General features: G+C 52.9%; 1 protein-coding gene across 7 annotated transcripts in view; it reads left to right on the forward strand.

The window, feature by feature from the left end:
- Positions 1-7731: 7731 nt before the first annotated feature.
- SLC27A1 (solute carrier family 27 member 1) overlaps positions 7732-15327 on the forward strand; it is a 36373-nt gene continuing 28777 nt past the window's right edge. For 3 of the 7 annotated variants that reach the window (XM_032170099.2, XM_032170095.2, XM_032170097.2), the window contains exon 1: positions 9414-9633. In XM_032170099.2, the coding sequence (XP_032025990.1) occupies positions 9467-9633 (167 nt within the window). In that variant the 5' untranslated portion in view covers positions 9414-9466. Of the gene's footprint in view, positions 7941-8532; positions 8631-8994; positions 9012-9413; positions 9634-15327 lie in introns of those variants that run through there. The other 4 variants (XM_032170093.2, XM_032170096.2, XM_032170092.2 and 1 more) reach the window with 3 other exon arrangements.

Raw genomic sequence — 15327 nt, forward strand, 5'->3', positions numbered from 1 at the left:
GGCTCCTCTCCCAGAAATAGAAATCTTTAGGAAACCAGCTTAGGACTTCACTAATCTGCCTAAACCTTGACCTGAGGGGCCTCTAAGGGCAGGGGGCAGGGCTCTCTGTGTGGCCCTTCTCAGGAGAGAGCCGCAAACGCATTAAGAAAACACGTAACAGATGGGCACGGTGGCTCACGCCTGTGATCCCAGCACTTTGAGAGGCAGAGGTGGGAGGATCATCTGAGGTCAGGAGTTCGAGACCAGCCTGGCCAACATGGTGAAACCCTGCCTGTACTAAAAAAAAATAAAAATTAGCCAGGCGTGGTGGTGGGCACCTGTAATCCCAGCTACTCGGGAGGCTGAGGCAGGAGAATTGCTTGAAGCCAGGAGGTGGAGGTTGCAGTGAGCTGAGTTTGTGCTATTGCAGCCCAGCCTGGGCAACAGAGCGAGACTCCATCTCAAAAAAAAAAAAAAGAAAGAAAGAAAGAAAAAAAGAAAAAAAAAACAAAAAACCATGTAGCAGACAGTGACTCACGCATGTAATCTCAGCACTTTGGGAGGCTGAGGCAGGAGGATCACCTGAGACCAAGAGTTTGAGAGCAGCTTGGGCAACAGTGTGAGACCCCATCTCTATGAAAAAATTAAAAACTTAGCTGGGCATGGTGTTGTCATGAGCCTGTAGTCCCAGCTACTCAGCTGAGATGGGAAGATCACTTGAGCCTGGGAGGTTGAGGCTGCAATGACTGCACTACTGCACTCCATCTTGGGTGACAGAGCAAGACCTAGTGTCTAAAAATAAAAAATAGGCTGTGCACGGTGGCTCACGCCTGTAATCCCAAAACTTTGAGAGGTCAAGGCGGGTGGATCACCTGAGGTCAGGAGTTCGAGACCAGTCTGGCCAACATGGCGAAACCCCATCTCTACTAAAAATGCAAAAATTGGCCACACACGGTGGCTCATGCCTGTAATCCCAGCACTTTGGGAGGCCGAGGCAGGTGGATCACAAGGTCAGGAGATTGAGACCATCCTGGCTAACACAGTGAAATCCTGTCTCTCCTAAAAGTACAAAAAAAATTAGCCGAGTGTGGTGGCGGGCACCTGTAGTCCCAGCTACTTGGGAGGTTGAGGCAGGAGAATGGCGTGAACCCGGGAGGCGGAGCTTGCAGTGAGCCGAGATCGCGCCACTGCACTCCAGCCTGGATGACAGAGTGAGATTCCGTCTCAAAAAAAAAAAAAAAAAAGCAAAAATTAGGCCAGGCGTGGTGGCTCATGCCTGCAATCCCAGCGCTTTGGGAGGCTGAGGCGGGCGGATCACCTGAGGTTAGGAGTTTGAAACCAGCCTGGCCAACATGGTGAAACCCCATCTCTACTAAAAATACAAAAATTAGCCACTCGTGATGGCATGTGCCTGTAATCCCAGCTACTTGGGAGGCTGAGGGAGGAGAATTGCTTGAACCCAAGAGGTAGAGGCTGCAGTGAGACAAGATCGTCCCACTGCACTTCAACCTGGGCGACAGAGCAAGACTCTGTCTCCAAAATTAAAAAAAAAAATTAATATCTGACTTTTTTGTATGTATATTTTTTGAGACTGGGTCTCACTCTGTCGAGGCACCCAGACTGGAGTGCATTGGTGTGATGATGGCTCACTGCAGCCTTGACCTCCAGGGCTCGGGTGATCCTTCTATTTCAGCGTCCCTGTTAGTTGGCACTAGAGTTGTGTGCCACCACGTCTGGCTAAGTTTTTGTATTTTTAGTAGAGATGAGGTTTTGCCATGTTGCCCAGGCTGGCCTCCAAGTCCTGGGCTCAAGCAATCCTCCAGCCTCGGCCTCCCAAAGTGCTGGGATTACAGGCATGAGCATGCAACTGGCCACACCTTTTCATAAATATATTAAATCACATTGATTCACATGGACTCTACTAGTTACTTCAAGGTCTAAGTCAGGGTGAGCATCTGTGATATTTTAGGGTGTCTCCTATGATCAGGATGTGATATGAAATTATTTTTGATTTCCACAGGGGACAAAGTTCCAGGGCTAGCCAATGTCTGCATTCACAGTGAGAGGACCTGATGAATTCCAGTTAGAGGCTAATGAAATGGGCCGGGCACGGTGGCTCACGCCTATAATCCCAGCACTTTGGGAGGCCGAGGCGGGAGGATCACCTGAAGTCAGGAGTTCAAGACCAGCCTGGCCAACATATAGTGAAACCCCATCTCCGCTAAAAAATACAAAAATTAGCCAAGTGTGGTAGCGCACTCCTGTAATCCCAGGTACTCAGGAGGCTGAGGCAGGAGAATCGCTTAAACCCGGGAGGAAGAGGTTGCAGTGAGCTGAGATCACGCCGCTGCACTCCAGCCTGGACGACAGAGCCAGACTCTGTCTCTAAAATAACAAAACAAAACAAAACAAAATGGGGGTGCTGGGCGAAGTGGCTCACGCCTGTAATCCCAGCACTTTGGGAGGCCAAGGTGGGCGCATCACGAGGTCAGGAGATGGAGACCATCCTGGCTAACATGGTGAAACCCTGTCTATACTAAAAATACAAAAAAACTAGCTGGGCGTGGTGGCGGGCGCCTGTAGTCCCAGCTACTCGGAGAGGCTGAGGCAGGAGAATGGCGTGAACCCGGGAGGCGGAGCTTGCAGTGAGCCGAGATTGTGCCACTGCACTCCAGCCTGGGTGACAGAGCGAGACTCCGTCTCGAAGAAAGAAGAAGAAGAAGAAGAAGAAGAAAGAAGAAGAGGAAGAAGAAGAGGAAGAAGAAGAAGAAGAAGAAGAAGAAGAAGAAGAAGAAGAAGAAGAAGAAGAAGAAGAAGAAGAAGAAGTAGCAGCTAATTAAAATGACCTTGTATTTTTTTTTTTTCTCCATCCTCCTGAATTCTGTCTGGACCACCCACACCCGATTGTAGATGTGTAGGTGTAGAAGGTTGAAAGTCATGGCCATTATATTTTGCATCTCCAACTCCAACCCTGTCAAGGGGTAGAGACTAGTTCTGCTCCCCTTGAATTCAGGTAGGTTTCATGACTTGCTTTGACGTATCAAATGTGTGGAATGGGCTGGGCGTGGTGGCTCAGCCTGTAATCCCAGCACTTTTGGAGGCTGAGGCAGGCGGATCGCTTGAGGTCAGGAGTTCAAGATCAGCCTAGACAACAATGGTGAAACCCTCTCTCTACTAAAAATACAAAAATTAGCCAGGCATGGTGGTGCACACCTGTAATCCCAGCTACTCAGGAGGCTGAAGTGGGAGAATCACTTGAATTTGGGGGGCAGAGATTGCAGTGAGCTGTGATCGTACCATTGCACTCCAGCCTGGGAGACAGAGCACGACTCTGTCTCAAAAATAAATAAAATAGAATGTGGTGAAATGTGTGAGTTCCAAAGATGTCTTCATTTTATTTTATTTTTCAGAGACAGGGTCTCAATCTATCACTCAGGCTGAAGTGCAGTGGTGTAATCATAGCTCACTGTAGTCTTGACCTCCTGGATTCATGGGATCCTCCCGCCTCAGCCTCCTGAGTAGATGGGACTACAGGTGCATGCCAGCATGCCCGTCTAGTTTTAAAATTTTTTGTAGATGTCGGGTCTCACTCTTTTGCCCATGCTGGTCTGGAACTCCTGGTCTTAAGAGATCCTCCCGCCTTAGCCTCCCAAAGTGCTGGGATTACAGCTATAATGTGCCTGGCCTGGAGAGTATCTTTAGTTTCCTTCTGCCTCTCATTTTACTCTTGAAACTCTGTGTTGGGACTCCATGTAAGAAAGCCGATCTAGGCGGAGCAAATTTGCTCACACCTGTAATCCCCGCGTTTTGGGAAGCTGAGGCGATCAGATCTCTCGAGCTCAGGAGTTCAAGAGTAGCGTGGGCAACATAGCAAAACCCCATCTCTACAAAAAAAATACAAAAATTAACTGGGCATGGTGATGCACCTGTAGTCCCAGCTACTCAAGGGTGCTGAGGCTGGAGGATCACTTGAGCCTGGGAGGTCAGGGATGCGGGGAACTGAGATGATGCCACTGCACTCCAGCCCCCAGGCAATAGAGTGAGACCCTGTCTAAATAAATAAATAAATACATACATACATACATACAGATCTAGGTATGGCACAGCGGCTCATGCTCATGCCTGTAATCGCAGCAATTTGGCAGGCCAAGGCAGGAAGATTGCTTGACCCCAGGAGTTCGAGACCAGCTTAGGCAATGTAGCAAACCCTGTCTCTACAAAAATTAGCCAGGTGTGGTGGCACGCAACTGTGGTCCCAGCTATTTGAGAGGCTGGGATGGGAGGCTCTCCCTCCTGAGCCCAGGAGATCAAGGCTGCAGTGAGCTGGGATTGTGCCACTGCACTCCATCCTTGGCCACAGAGTGAAACCCTGTCTCAACAATAAAAAAGAAAGAAGGGGCCGGGCGTGGTAGCTCATGCCTGTAATCCCAGCACTTTGGGAGGCCGAGGTAGGTGGATCACGAGGTCAAGAGATAGAAATCATCCTGGCCAACATGGTGAAACCCTGTCTCTACTAAAAATACAAAAATTAGCTGGGCATGGTGGCACATGCCTGTAGTCCCAGCTACTTGGGAGGCCGAGGCAGGAGAATCGCTTGAACCCGGGAGGAGGAGGTTGCAATGAGCCGAGATCACGCCACTGCACTCCAGCCTGGCGACAGAGTGAGACTCTGTCTCAAAAAAAAAAAAAAAAAGAAAAAGAAAGAAAGAGAAAGAAAAATAAAAGAAAGAGCAGGAAGGAAGGAAGGAGGGAAGGAAGATAGACAAAAGAAAGAAAGAGAGCAAGAGAAAGAAAGAAAGAAACTCTAGTCCAAGGCTCTGTGCCTTTTGTCTGTAGAGGACTGGGAGGTGAACACTTTCATCTTTGAAGTCCATGTAGCTTCTGTTGAGAACCATAGCTCTCATCTTTCCTCCTGCTGTAGTGGGTTGAACTACAGGCTCCCCACAAACAGATAAATCCGTGCCTTCGCCCCCGGAACCTGTTAATAGGACCTTGTTTGGAAGAAGGAGTCTTCGCAGGTGTTACTTAGTTAAGGATCTTGAGATGACATCATCCTGAATTATCTGAGTGGGCCCTAAATCCAGTGACTGATGTTGTGAAGAGGAGCGTGACTGCTGAAGCACAGCGTCACAGGCGGACGTTTAGGCCTCCGATTGGCTGCGGGCAGGCCTGACTGATGTCAGGCCTTCCACAAGACGTGGTGGAGCAGAGTCTTCTCTAACTCCCCCTGGGAAAGGGAGGCTCCCTTTCCAGGTCGGCTAAGTAATGGGTGCCTTCCCAGGCGCTGGCGTTACCGCTAGACCAGGGAGCCCTCTAGTGGCCCTGTTCAGGCATGACAGAGGGCTCACACTCTTGTCTTCTGGTGACTTCTCACCGTGTCCCTTCAGCTCCTATCTCTGTATGGCCTGGTTTTTCCTAGGTTATAATTGTAGAACAGAGATTATTTTAATACTGGAATAAAGAGTAACGCTACTAACTAATGATTAATAATATTCATATATAATCATATCTATATTCTATTTCTAGTATAACTATTCTTATTCTATATATTTTCTTTATTATACTGGAACAGCTGGTGCCCTCGGTCTCTTGCCTCGGCACCTGGGTGGCTTGCCGCCCATAGAGGTGACCAGTCTAAGGCCACCCGGCTAGAAAGGGGCAGAGAGTAGTTTGGCCTGGAAGCCTGAGTTTTACTCCCTGGTCCATATCTCAGTTTCCTGGGGATAGGACAGTCCCCAATACCTCATCTGAAATCCCTGGGGACAGCTGTGTTTGTGAATTGGGAGATTTTGTATTTTAGGAAAACAACTGGGGGCAGAGGCTGCTGTATACCCGTGCTGTTTTAGGGGGCTCAGAAAATAATACCCAGGCCGGGCTCAGTGGCTCATGCCTGTAATCCCAGCACTTTGGGAGGCCGAGGTTGGGGATCACTTGAAGTCAGGAGTTCGAGACCAGCCTGGCCAATATGGTGAAACCCCGTCTCTACTAAAAATACAAAAATTAGCCAGGCATGGTGGTGTGCATCTGTAATCCCAGCTACTCAGGAGGCTGAGGCAGGAGAATCGCTTGAACCTGGGAGGCAGAAGTCGCAGTGAGCTGAGATCCCGCAACTGCACTCCAGCCTGGGTGACAGAGTGAGACTCCGACTGAAAAAAAGAAAGAAAGAGAGAGACAGAGAGAAAGAAAGGAAGGAAGAAAGAAAGAAAGAAAGGAAGAAAGAAAGGAAGGAAGGAAGAAAAACACCCCAAAACGAAGGTCTCAGAAGCAAAAGTTTTTCTCTGACCTTCTCCTGCCGTCTTGTGTCTCAGATCTATTCTCCCTCAAGGCTGGCCATAAAAACTAGAATCCCTCTTTCCCAAGGCAGGTTTTAGAAACTAGAACCCTTGGCTGGGTGTGGTGCCTCACGTCTGTAATCCCAGCACTTTGGGAGGCCAAGGCAGGCGGATCGCTTGAGATCAGAAGTTCGTGACCAGTCTGGTCAACATGGTGAAATCCCGTCTCTACCAAAAATACATAATTAGCTAGCCTTGGTGGCGTGTGCCTGTAATCCCAGCTCCTGGGGAGGCTGAGGCAGGAATCGCGTGGACCCAGGAGGCAGAGGTTGCAGTGAGCCAAGATTGAGACACTGTACTCCAGCCTGTGTGACAGAGTAAGATTCCATCTCAAAACAAACAAACAAACTGGTAAGATGGAGGGGGAAAAGGGAAGAAAGGAAAAAAGAGGAAGGGGGGAAGAGAGGAGGAGGGCAGGGAGGAGGAGAGAAAAGGGCAGAAAGGAGAGAAGGAGGGAGAAAGACAGAAGGAGGAAGTGGGGTAAGAGAAGAGAGAATCAGAGCACAAGAAAGGTTGAGGGGAAGTTTAGAGAAGAAAAAGGAGGAGGAGGGGTAAGAAGAGAGGAAGGAGGAGGGAAAGGAGGAAAGGAGGGGAGGAGGGACAGGGAACACTCAGCTGACATTTACGAATGAATGAATCTCAATTCCAAGTAAGCATGACAGCTCTAGTCCTGTTTCTCTTTCTTTCTTTCTTTCTTCTTTCTTTCTTCTTTCCTTCCTTCCCTCCTTCCTTCTTTCCTTCCCTCCCTCCCTTTTCTTTCTTCCTTCCTTCCTTCCTTTCCCTCCCCTCCCCTCCCCTTCCCTTCTTTCTTCTATTTTTTTTTTTTTAAGACAGGGTCTTGCTTTGTCACCCAGGCTGGAGTATAGTGATGTGATCTCGGCTCACTGGATCCTCTGCCTTCCGGCTTCAAGCGATTCTGCTCCCTCAGCCTCCGGAGTAGCTGAGATTACAGGTGTGCTCCACCATGCCTGGCTAATTTTTGTATTTTTAGTAGAGACGGGGTTTCACCATGTTGGTCAGGCTGGTTTCGAACTTCTGGCCTCAAGTGATCCACCCAACTCGGCCTCCCAAAATGCTGGGATTACAGGCATGAGTCACCGCGCCCAGTCTGCCCTCAGTTTCTTTACTTGTCAAACGGGGTGATCACAGCGGTGCTACCTGGCTAGGTAAGAGTGCAACTGTAGTTACTTGCATTGCTGACTCTTCCAGGCCCAGAAAGCAGCAGGCCAGTGGCTGGCTCTGGGCCTGTCCTCCGGATCTTCCTCGTGATCCCCTATTCCAGCCACCCTGCTGCCCGCAGGGACCAATGGCAGCGTAGGGGGTGAGCGCCTGCCCAGCCCTGTCCTCCAAATGCATTGGAATCAGGCCCGGGCCGCCTCCCAAGGAGAACGCTGGAAAGGTCGGCCAAGCAGAGCAGAAAACAAGCAGTGGTGGAGTCGGCAGTGGGGCAGAGGAGGGGGAGCTGGAAGGGAAGGACCCCAAAGCAGAAGCCCGCACAGTGGGCACAGCGCACCCAAGAAGGGTCCAGGAGTCTGCAGAAACAGAAAGGTCCCCGGCCTCAGCCTCCTAGTCCCTGCCTGCCTCCTGCCTGAGCTTCTGGGAGACTGAAGGCACCCTTTGCAGCTTCAGGTCAGCCAGAGAACAGGGTTGTGGGTGCCCCCAGGCCAGCGGTGGCAGCGCCTGGGGGAGCATCTAGGACCCCGGGGTGCAAGTAAAAGGCCTGTAGGTGCTTCTAGGAAGGATGGGGACCTGGCGTGTGGATTTTGTCCTCCCTGGGATCCTGGGGTGTGACGTTGAGACTTAACCGACAAGGCTTCGGGACATGGATTAAGAATTAGCTGTGTCCTTGAATTACACGTGTTAAGACCGCGGCAGTGTTTACAATTAGAGACTGGTGAGGCCCGCGTGGTGTGAGCTGAGCACTCCCCCGGGCCCTGGAATGTGTTTTTAAGACTGAAAGAGGCTTTGGGGCTTGGATTTAGGACAAGCTGGGGCAAGAATACAGCCCGCCCTGGCCGTGGGTGTGGACTGGGATTTTTTTGGTCCCCGGGGGTAGAGATCCTGCACGCCAACCAGGGCTCCGGTCCTGATATCTTGCGAGCCACGCCCCACGGCTGCAGGACACGTGTGTTTCCTAAAAGGAGAGGGGGCGGGGCAAGGCTTGGTTGTCATGGAGACAGCGGCCCACCCTGGCGGGCCGTTCTAGCACCCATGTCTCTTTGGCCGTCCCCTCTCTGGTCCAGTTGCCTCTCTATGGTCGTGGCTTCTGGAAGAGGGCCCGCCTCGGCTCTGCGGGCTGAGGGGCTTCGAGGTAGACAGGTAGGAAGAGGGGCGGGGCCTAGGTCCTAGCGGGGCTGGAGTGAAACCCAGGAGGTGGCTACCGAGCCGAAGCCTGAGGGCGGGGCCAGTGGCCAGGATAAAACCTGAGCCGGGGAACTTGGGCTAGGCCCGGAACTGGGGTGGGGCTTGAACGGACTGGGGAGGGGTCTAGTTCCTGGAGGGCGGGGCGTGTGCTTGTGGGCGGGGGCATATGTCTAACCTAGGGGGTGAGGCCTGGCTGAGAGGGGCGGGACTCGGGGGAGACAGGGCTTGCGCCTGTGGGCGGGGCTAGAAGCATAACCTAAGGGCGGGGCCCAGTGAGTGGTGAAAAGGCCACGGGGTAGAGACAGGACCAGGAGGGAAGGGGACAGGACGTGAAGGGTAATTCGGGGATCGAGGATAGAGGCTAGATGAAGGCATGTGGCGAGGCCTGACAGTGACTGACAGGATGGAAATGCTGGCTCTGGGGGCGGGAACTGTTGTAAGATTGGCAGGGAAGGATGGGCTCAAAAATATGGAATAGAGCGGACCCAGGGTCCGGGGGCGGAGCCTGGCCAGGACCTGGCCAATCCCAGGCCTGGGGCCGGAGTCTGGTTCCTAGTTAGCGGGCGGGTGTAAAAGCCTGGAAAGGAGGCGATGCCTGGCCTGAGGAGTTGACCAATCCCAGGTCTGGGGGCGGAATCTGACTCGGAGCGCGTTCCCGGACTCGCGGGGGGGGGCGGAGCCGAGGCCTGGGGGCGGGGTTCGTTGTAGAGGCGGGGGCTGTCGTGGGGCGGAGCGGGTCGTGGGGCGGAGCTGGAGCGGCCCGCGGCCTCAGCGCTCTCTGCTTCCCCAGGATGCGGGCTCCGGGTGCGGGCGCGGCCTCGGTGGTCTCGCTGGCGCTGTTGTGGCTGCTGGGGCTGCCGTGGACCTGGAGCGCGGCGGCGGCGCTCGGCGTGTACGTGGGCAGCGGCGGCTGGCGCTTCCTGCGCATCGTCTGCAAGACCGCGAGGCGAGACCTCTTGTGAGTGTTGCCGGGATCCGGCCAGGGCCGGGGGCGGGGCTGAGGGCTCTGGGGGCGCACGGTGCAGGGCTGGGTTGCGGGGACGGCTTGGAGGGTCCGGAGAGCGGGGGGTGCTTTGTAGGTTGGGGGCGGGGCTGGGCCGAGGGCTGGGCGGGGGCGGGGCCTGAGAGGGTGACCAGTTGGGGGGCTTTGAGGGGGCTACAGGGGACACTTTAAGGATTTCTCGAGGGAGATGAGTAGCTTCCAAGGTGCTTGGGGCGTTGCAGGCTGCTTAGGAGATGATCTCAGAGGATTTGGGGGGCAACTTGGGGGTCTTTGGGCAGCTGGTGGAAATTCCAGGGAGCTGGGGCTGACTGGAAAGCCGTGGCGGTGTGGGGGTCTGTCTCTTTGGAGCCGTGATAACTGTGAGATACTTCAGGGGGCTCTCCAGTAGGTCACCGGGGCTCACAAGGACGACCCAATAGATAGTCTCTGGGGGTTGCCAAGACACTTTGGGTCTATCTAGGGCTTTCTCTGAGGGATGAGCGAGCTGCTTAGGAAGTCTATAAAGGACTTGCCGGGTTTCTGAAGGCGTGTGTTTCCTCGGGACCATTTACAGCTGGGGCACTGTTTGAGATTTTGGGGTCTGTGTGGGACTTTGGGTTTGGGCGTTGTTCGGAGTGTGTAGGGAGGCTGCTGTGTATTCCAGGACTTGTTTGGGGGGGTCTCTTCTGGAGACTGGAACACTGGGTTCATGCTAGGGGGGCAGATTCTGGTGTCCTGTGCAAGGATCCTTGGAGGGTTTTTGCGGTGTCTCTGAGGGGCTTGCTCAAACGAGCCGTTGGGGGTCCTTCTGGGATGAAACAGGCATTGCTGGGGGTTCCTATCAGAGCAGATCTCAGGAACAGCACCACGTGGGAGCAGGTGAGCGCCGGCTAGGGGGCAGGGTTCAACACCTTCACCGCTCCTTGTAAGATGCAGTTGCAGGAGGGACTGAACCCATTGTAAGGAGGGCACAGAGGGTGTGGAGATGGGAAGGATCCCACCGTAAGTTGACTGGTTCTGAACTTTCTAAAACTCACCCCCTTCTGCATGCCATGGCCCCCTGCCCCCGGCCCCTTGGTTGTTCTGATGTGGAAATCTGACCGTGCCCTCTGCTCAGACACCTTCCACGGCCAGCCCATCCTTGGCAGAAGGAAGACTCAGCCCCTAGCTGGGCACTCAAGGTCCTACCATCTGTTCCCTGCCCACCTGCCACTCCCCCATCCATATGTTCACCTGGTCTTCAGAGAGATTTGCAGTGTCAAGCTCAAGCTGCCCAGAACATACTGGACCCCTTTTAGCCAGTGCAGGCTCTCCCTCTGGGAACTTTTGCTGAATTTTCCTGCTCAGCACCCTCCCATAGCTCCTTGTTGCCCTTAGAATTGAGGCCATACTGGCCTGGAGCGATGGCTCACGGCTGTAATCCTAGCACTTTGGGAGGCCGAGGCAGGCAGATCACGAGGTCAGGAGATCAAGACCATCCTGGCTAACATGGTGAAACCCCGTTTCTAATAAAAATACAAAAAAATTAGCCTGGCGTGGTGGTGGGCGCCTGTAGTCCCAGCTACTCGGGAGGCTGAGGCAGGAGAATGGCGTGAACCCGGGAGGCGGAGCTTGCAGTGAGCGGAGATCGCGCCACTGCACTCCAGCCTGGGCGACAGAGTGAGACTCCGCCTCAAAAAAAAAAAAAATAGAATTAGAATTGAGGCCATACTCCTTAGCATTGCGCACGAGGTCCCTGATCATGTCCCAGCCTCCGCTTCCTTCCCTCGTCACCTAGCTGCACTTACCTCTTGTCTATTGCTCGTTTGTTTGAGGCAGAGTCTCAGTCTGTCGCCCAGGCTGGAGTGCAGTGGCGCGATCTCGGCTCACTGCAACCTCCGCCTCCCAGGTTCAAGCGATTCTCCTGCGTCAGCCTCTCGAGTAGCTGGGACTACGGGCACATGCCACCATGCCCAGCTAATTTTTGTATTTTTAGTAGAGATGGGGTTTCACTGTGTTAACCAGGCTGGTCTCAAACTCCTGACCTCACGTAATCCGTCTGCCTCGGCCTCCTAAAGTGCTGGGATTACAGGCATGAGCCACCATGCCTAGCCCCCTTTTTTTTGAGACAGGGTGTCCCCTCTGTTGCCCAGGGTGGACCAGCCTCCATCTCCTGGGCTCAAGCAATCCTCCCACCTCAGCCTCCTGAATAGCTGGGACTACAAGTGCCTGCCACTGCTCCTGGATAGTTAATAGAATGTTTTTTATAGAGATGGGGTCTCGCTATATTGCCCAGTAGGGTCTGGAACTCCTGGCTTTAAGCGATCCTTCTACCTCAGCCTCCCAAGTAGCTGGGATGACAGGTGCACACCACCACACCTGGCTAATTTTTGTATTTTTTGTAGAGACGTGGTTCTGCCATGTTGCCCAGGCTAGTCTCGAACTCCTGGCCTCAAGCGATCACCCAATTTCAGCCTCCAAAAGTGCTGGGATTACCGTGCCCAGCGTGAACTGCTTTGAACCATATTTTCTACTTGAGGACTTTCAGACACCCAGATGATGCGGTTGGAGTTGCAAACTCATGTGAGGTTATGAGTCATCAATTGAGATTTCACCCCTTCCTCCTAACAGCAAGGTCTGAGATACCAAATTTCCTTTTAGCTCCTCGGGTGTGTATGTTAAGGAAAGATCTTATTTTGATTTCCAATTCACCTTTATGTTGAATGGGCATGCTTTGAGGTCTTATCAGACTCAAACCTGCTTGTCTGACACCTAAGCTGTCCCCCTCCTGGGGCTACAATGACATTTTGGCCTCTGGTTGGTCCTTATCTTCTGATCACCTTGTTGCTACATTAATAAAAAATTAACTTGGCCGGGCGTGGTGGCTCACGCCTATAATCCCAACACTTTGGGAGGCCGAAGCAGGTGGATCACCTGAGGTCAGGAGTTTGAGACCAGCCTGGCCAAAATGGCGAAACCTTGTCTCTACTAAAAATACAGGCCGGGCGCGGTGGCTCACGCTTGTAATCCCAGCACTTTGGGAGGCCGAGGCGGGTGGATCACGAGGTCAGGAGATCGAGACCACGGTGAAACCCCGTCTCTACTAAAAATACAAAAAATTAGCCGGGCGTGGTGGCGGGCGCCTGTAGTCCCAGCTACTCGGAGAGGCTGAGGCAGGAGAATGGTGTGAACCTGAGAGGCGGAGCTTGCAGTGAGCCGAGATCGCGCCACTGCACTCCAGCCTGGGTGACAGAGCAAGACTCCGTCTCAAAAAAAAAAAAAAAAAAAATACAAAAATTAGCCGGGCGTGGTGGTGTACGCCTGTAATCTCAGCTACTTGGGAGGCTGAGGCAAGAGAATCACTTGAACCTGGGAGGCAGAGGTTGCAGTGAGCCAAGATCGTGCCATTGCACTCCAGACTGGGCAACAAGAGCGAAACTCCATCTCAAAAAACAAAACAAAATGAAACAAAGATTTAACTCCTTTAATCCAGCATTTTTAGTTGTTTTCTTTTCTTTCTTTGCTTTGGGATTAGAAGTTTCTTGTGTGTTTGATAAAGTCTCACTTTGTCACCCAGGCTGGAGTGCAGTGGTGTGATCATAGCTCACTGTAGCCTCAACTTCCTGGGCTCAAATGATCCTCCTGCCACAGCCTTCCAAGTAGCTAGGACTACAGATGCGTGCCACAACAGCCGGCAGATTTTGTTTATTTTTTATAGAGGAGAGGTCTCACTATGTTGTCCAGGCTGGTCTTGAACTCCTGAGGTCAAGAGATCCTCCTGTCTCAGCCTCCCAAAGTGTTAGGATTACAGGTGTGAACTACCACATCTGGCCTGTTTTCTTGCCTTTTAATCTTGGGCCTTTTTCTAGGCTGTGGGCCCTATAGGGGCACAGAATGAGACTGTGTCAGTCTTGGTGCCACTGTGGCCCTGCGCCCCACTCAGGATTGGCGCACAGCAGTAGCGCAGGACATGTTTGTTAGGTGGAAGGCCATCCCTTCCTTCTTGGGTTCACCCAGGCCCATCTCTCCCTCCCCTCCAGCTCTGCTCCCATGGGCCCTGTGGGTGTCCATGCCTGGTTCTAAGTTCCTGACATGGCTTGACATACTTGCCTGTGGGTGGCAGCTTTGAAGATGGCTCCAGGGATCCCTGTCTCCTGCTCTTCCCACTTGCATGGTCCCCTCCCTTTGAGTGTGGGCTGGACCTAGTGACCCCCTTTTTTTTTTTTTTTTTTTTTTGAGACGGAGTTTCGCTCTGTCACCCAGGCTAGAGCGCAATGGCGCGATCTCAGCTCACCGCAACCTCCGCCTCCCAGGTTCAAGTGATTTTCTTCCTGCCTTAGCCTCCCGAGTAGCTGGGATTACAAGCATGTGCCACCACGCCCGGCTAATTTTGTATTTTTAGTAGAGACAGGGTTTCTCCATGTTGGCCAGGCTCGTCTTGAACTCCCGACCTCAGGTGATCCCCCCGCCTGGGCCTCCCAAAGTGCTGGAATTACAGGTGTAAACCACCGTGCCCTGCCTTTTTTTTTTTTTTTTTTTTTTTTTTTGAGACAGAGTCTTGCTCTGCCACCCAGGCTGGAGTGCAGGGGTGCGATCTCAGCTCACTGCAACCTCCAGCTCCCAGGTTCAAGCAATTCTCCTGTCTCAGCCTCCCGAGTAGCTGGGATTACAGGTGCCCGCCACCACGCCCAGATAATTTTTGTATTTTTAGTTGAGAAGGGGTTTCACCACGTTCGCCAGGCTGGTTTCAAACTCCTAACCTCAGGTGATCCTCCCGCCTTGGCCTCCCAAAATGCTGGTATTACACGCTGAACCACCGCGCCCGGCCTTAGTGACTCCCTTCTAGTGAATAAAATACATCAGAAGTGATGGAGGCTGGGTGCAAAGGCTCATGCATATAATTCCAGCACTTTGGGAGCCCAAGATGGGAGGATTGCCTGAGGCCAGGAGTTCAAGACCAGCCTGGGCAACATGATGAGACTCCATCTCTACACATAAAAAATTAGCTGGGGGAGTGGGGCTCTCCTGTGGTCCCAGCTACACAGGAGGCTGAGGTGGGAGGATTGCTTGAGTCCAGGAGGTCAAGGCTGCAGTGAGCCATGATTGTCCCACTGCACTCCAGCCTGGGTGAGGGAGCAAGATTCTGTCTTGAAAAATGAAGGGATGCTGACAAATCCCATTTAACACGTGAGAGAACCAAGGCACAGAGAGGGGAGGTTATTTGCCCAGGAACACACAGCTGGGGAGGCACAGGACTCCAGAGCATGTGCTCTTAGCCACTGTGCCTCACTGGAGTGATGGGGGTGCTAAATTTAGACCTTGGCTTCAGAAAATATTTCAGCACCCTGCCCTGACTCTCCTAATATGCCCTGTACTTCCTGCATGAAATCTGATGGCATTCATCCTTGTTGATTTCTTCCGCCCCGAGTCCTGGGCCCAGAGCTGGACAGTGGGCTCATTGTCCCCAGCTGGGGGTGGCTTGAGCAGCTGCCAGGCAGGGCTGCCCAGGCATGTGGCTAGAACCAAGTACCGGAATCCACTGCCTGCTGGTGTGGGCGTCCTTGAGAGAGAACGAGTGAGACCAAGAGACCAGGAGACTGGGGGTGAATCCTCGTGTTCCCACATCTAGCTCTGGTGTTTAGCCCGACAGTGAGCAGCTGTGGCCTCAGTTCCTGTTTCTTCTTGTTGTGT

This window comes from Hylobates moloch, unplaced genomic scaffold (genome assembly GCF_009828535.3).
Source record: "Hylobates moloch isolate HMO894 unplaced genomic scaffold, HMol_V3 SCAFFOLD_12, whole genome shotgun sequence".
In the NCBI taxonomy this organism is placed as follows: Eukaryota; Metazoa; Chordata; class Mammalia; order Primates; family Hylobatidae; genus Hylobates; species Hylobates moloch.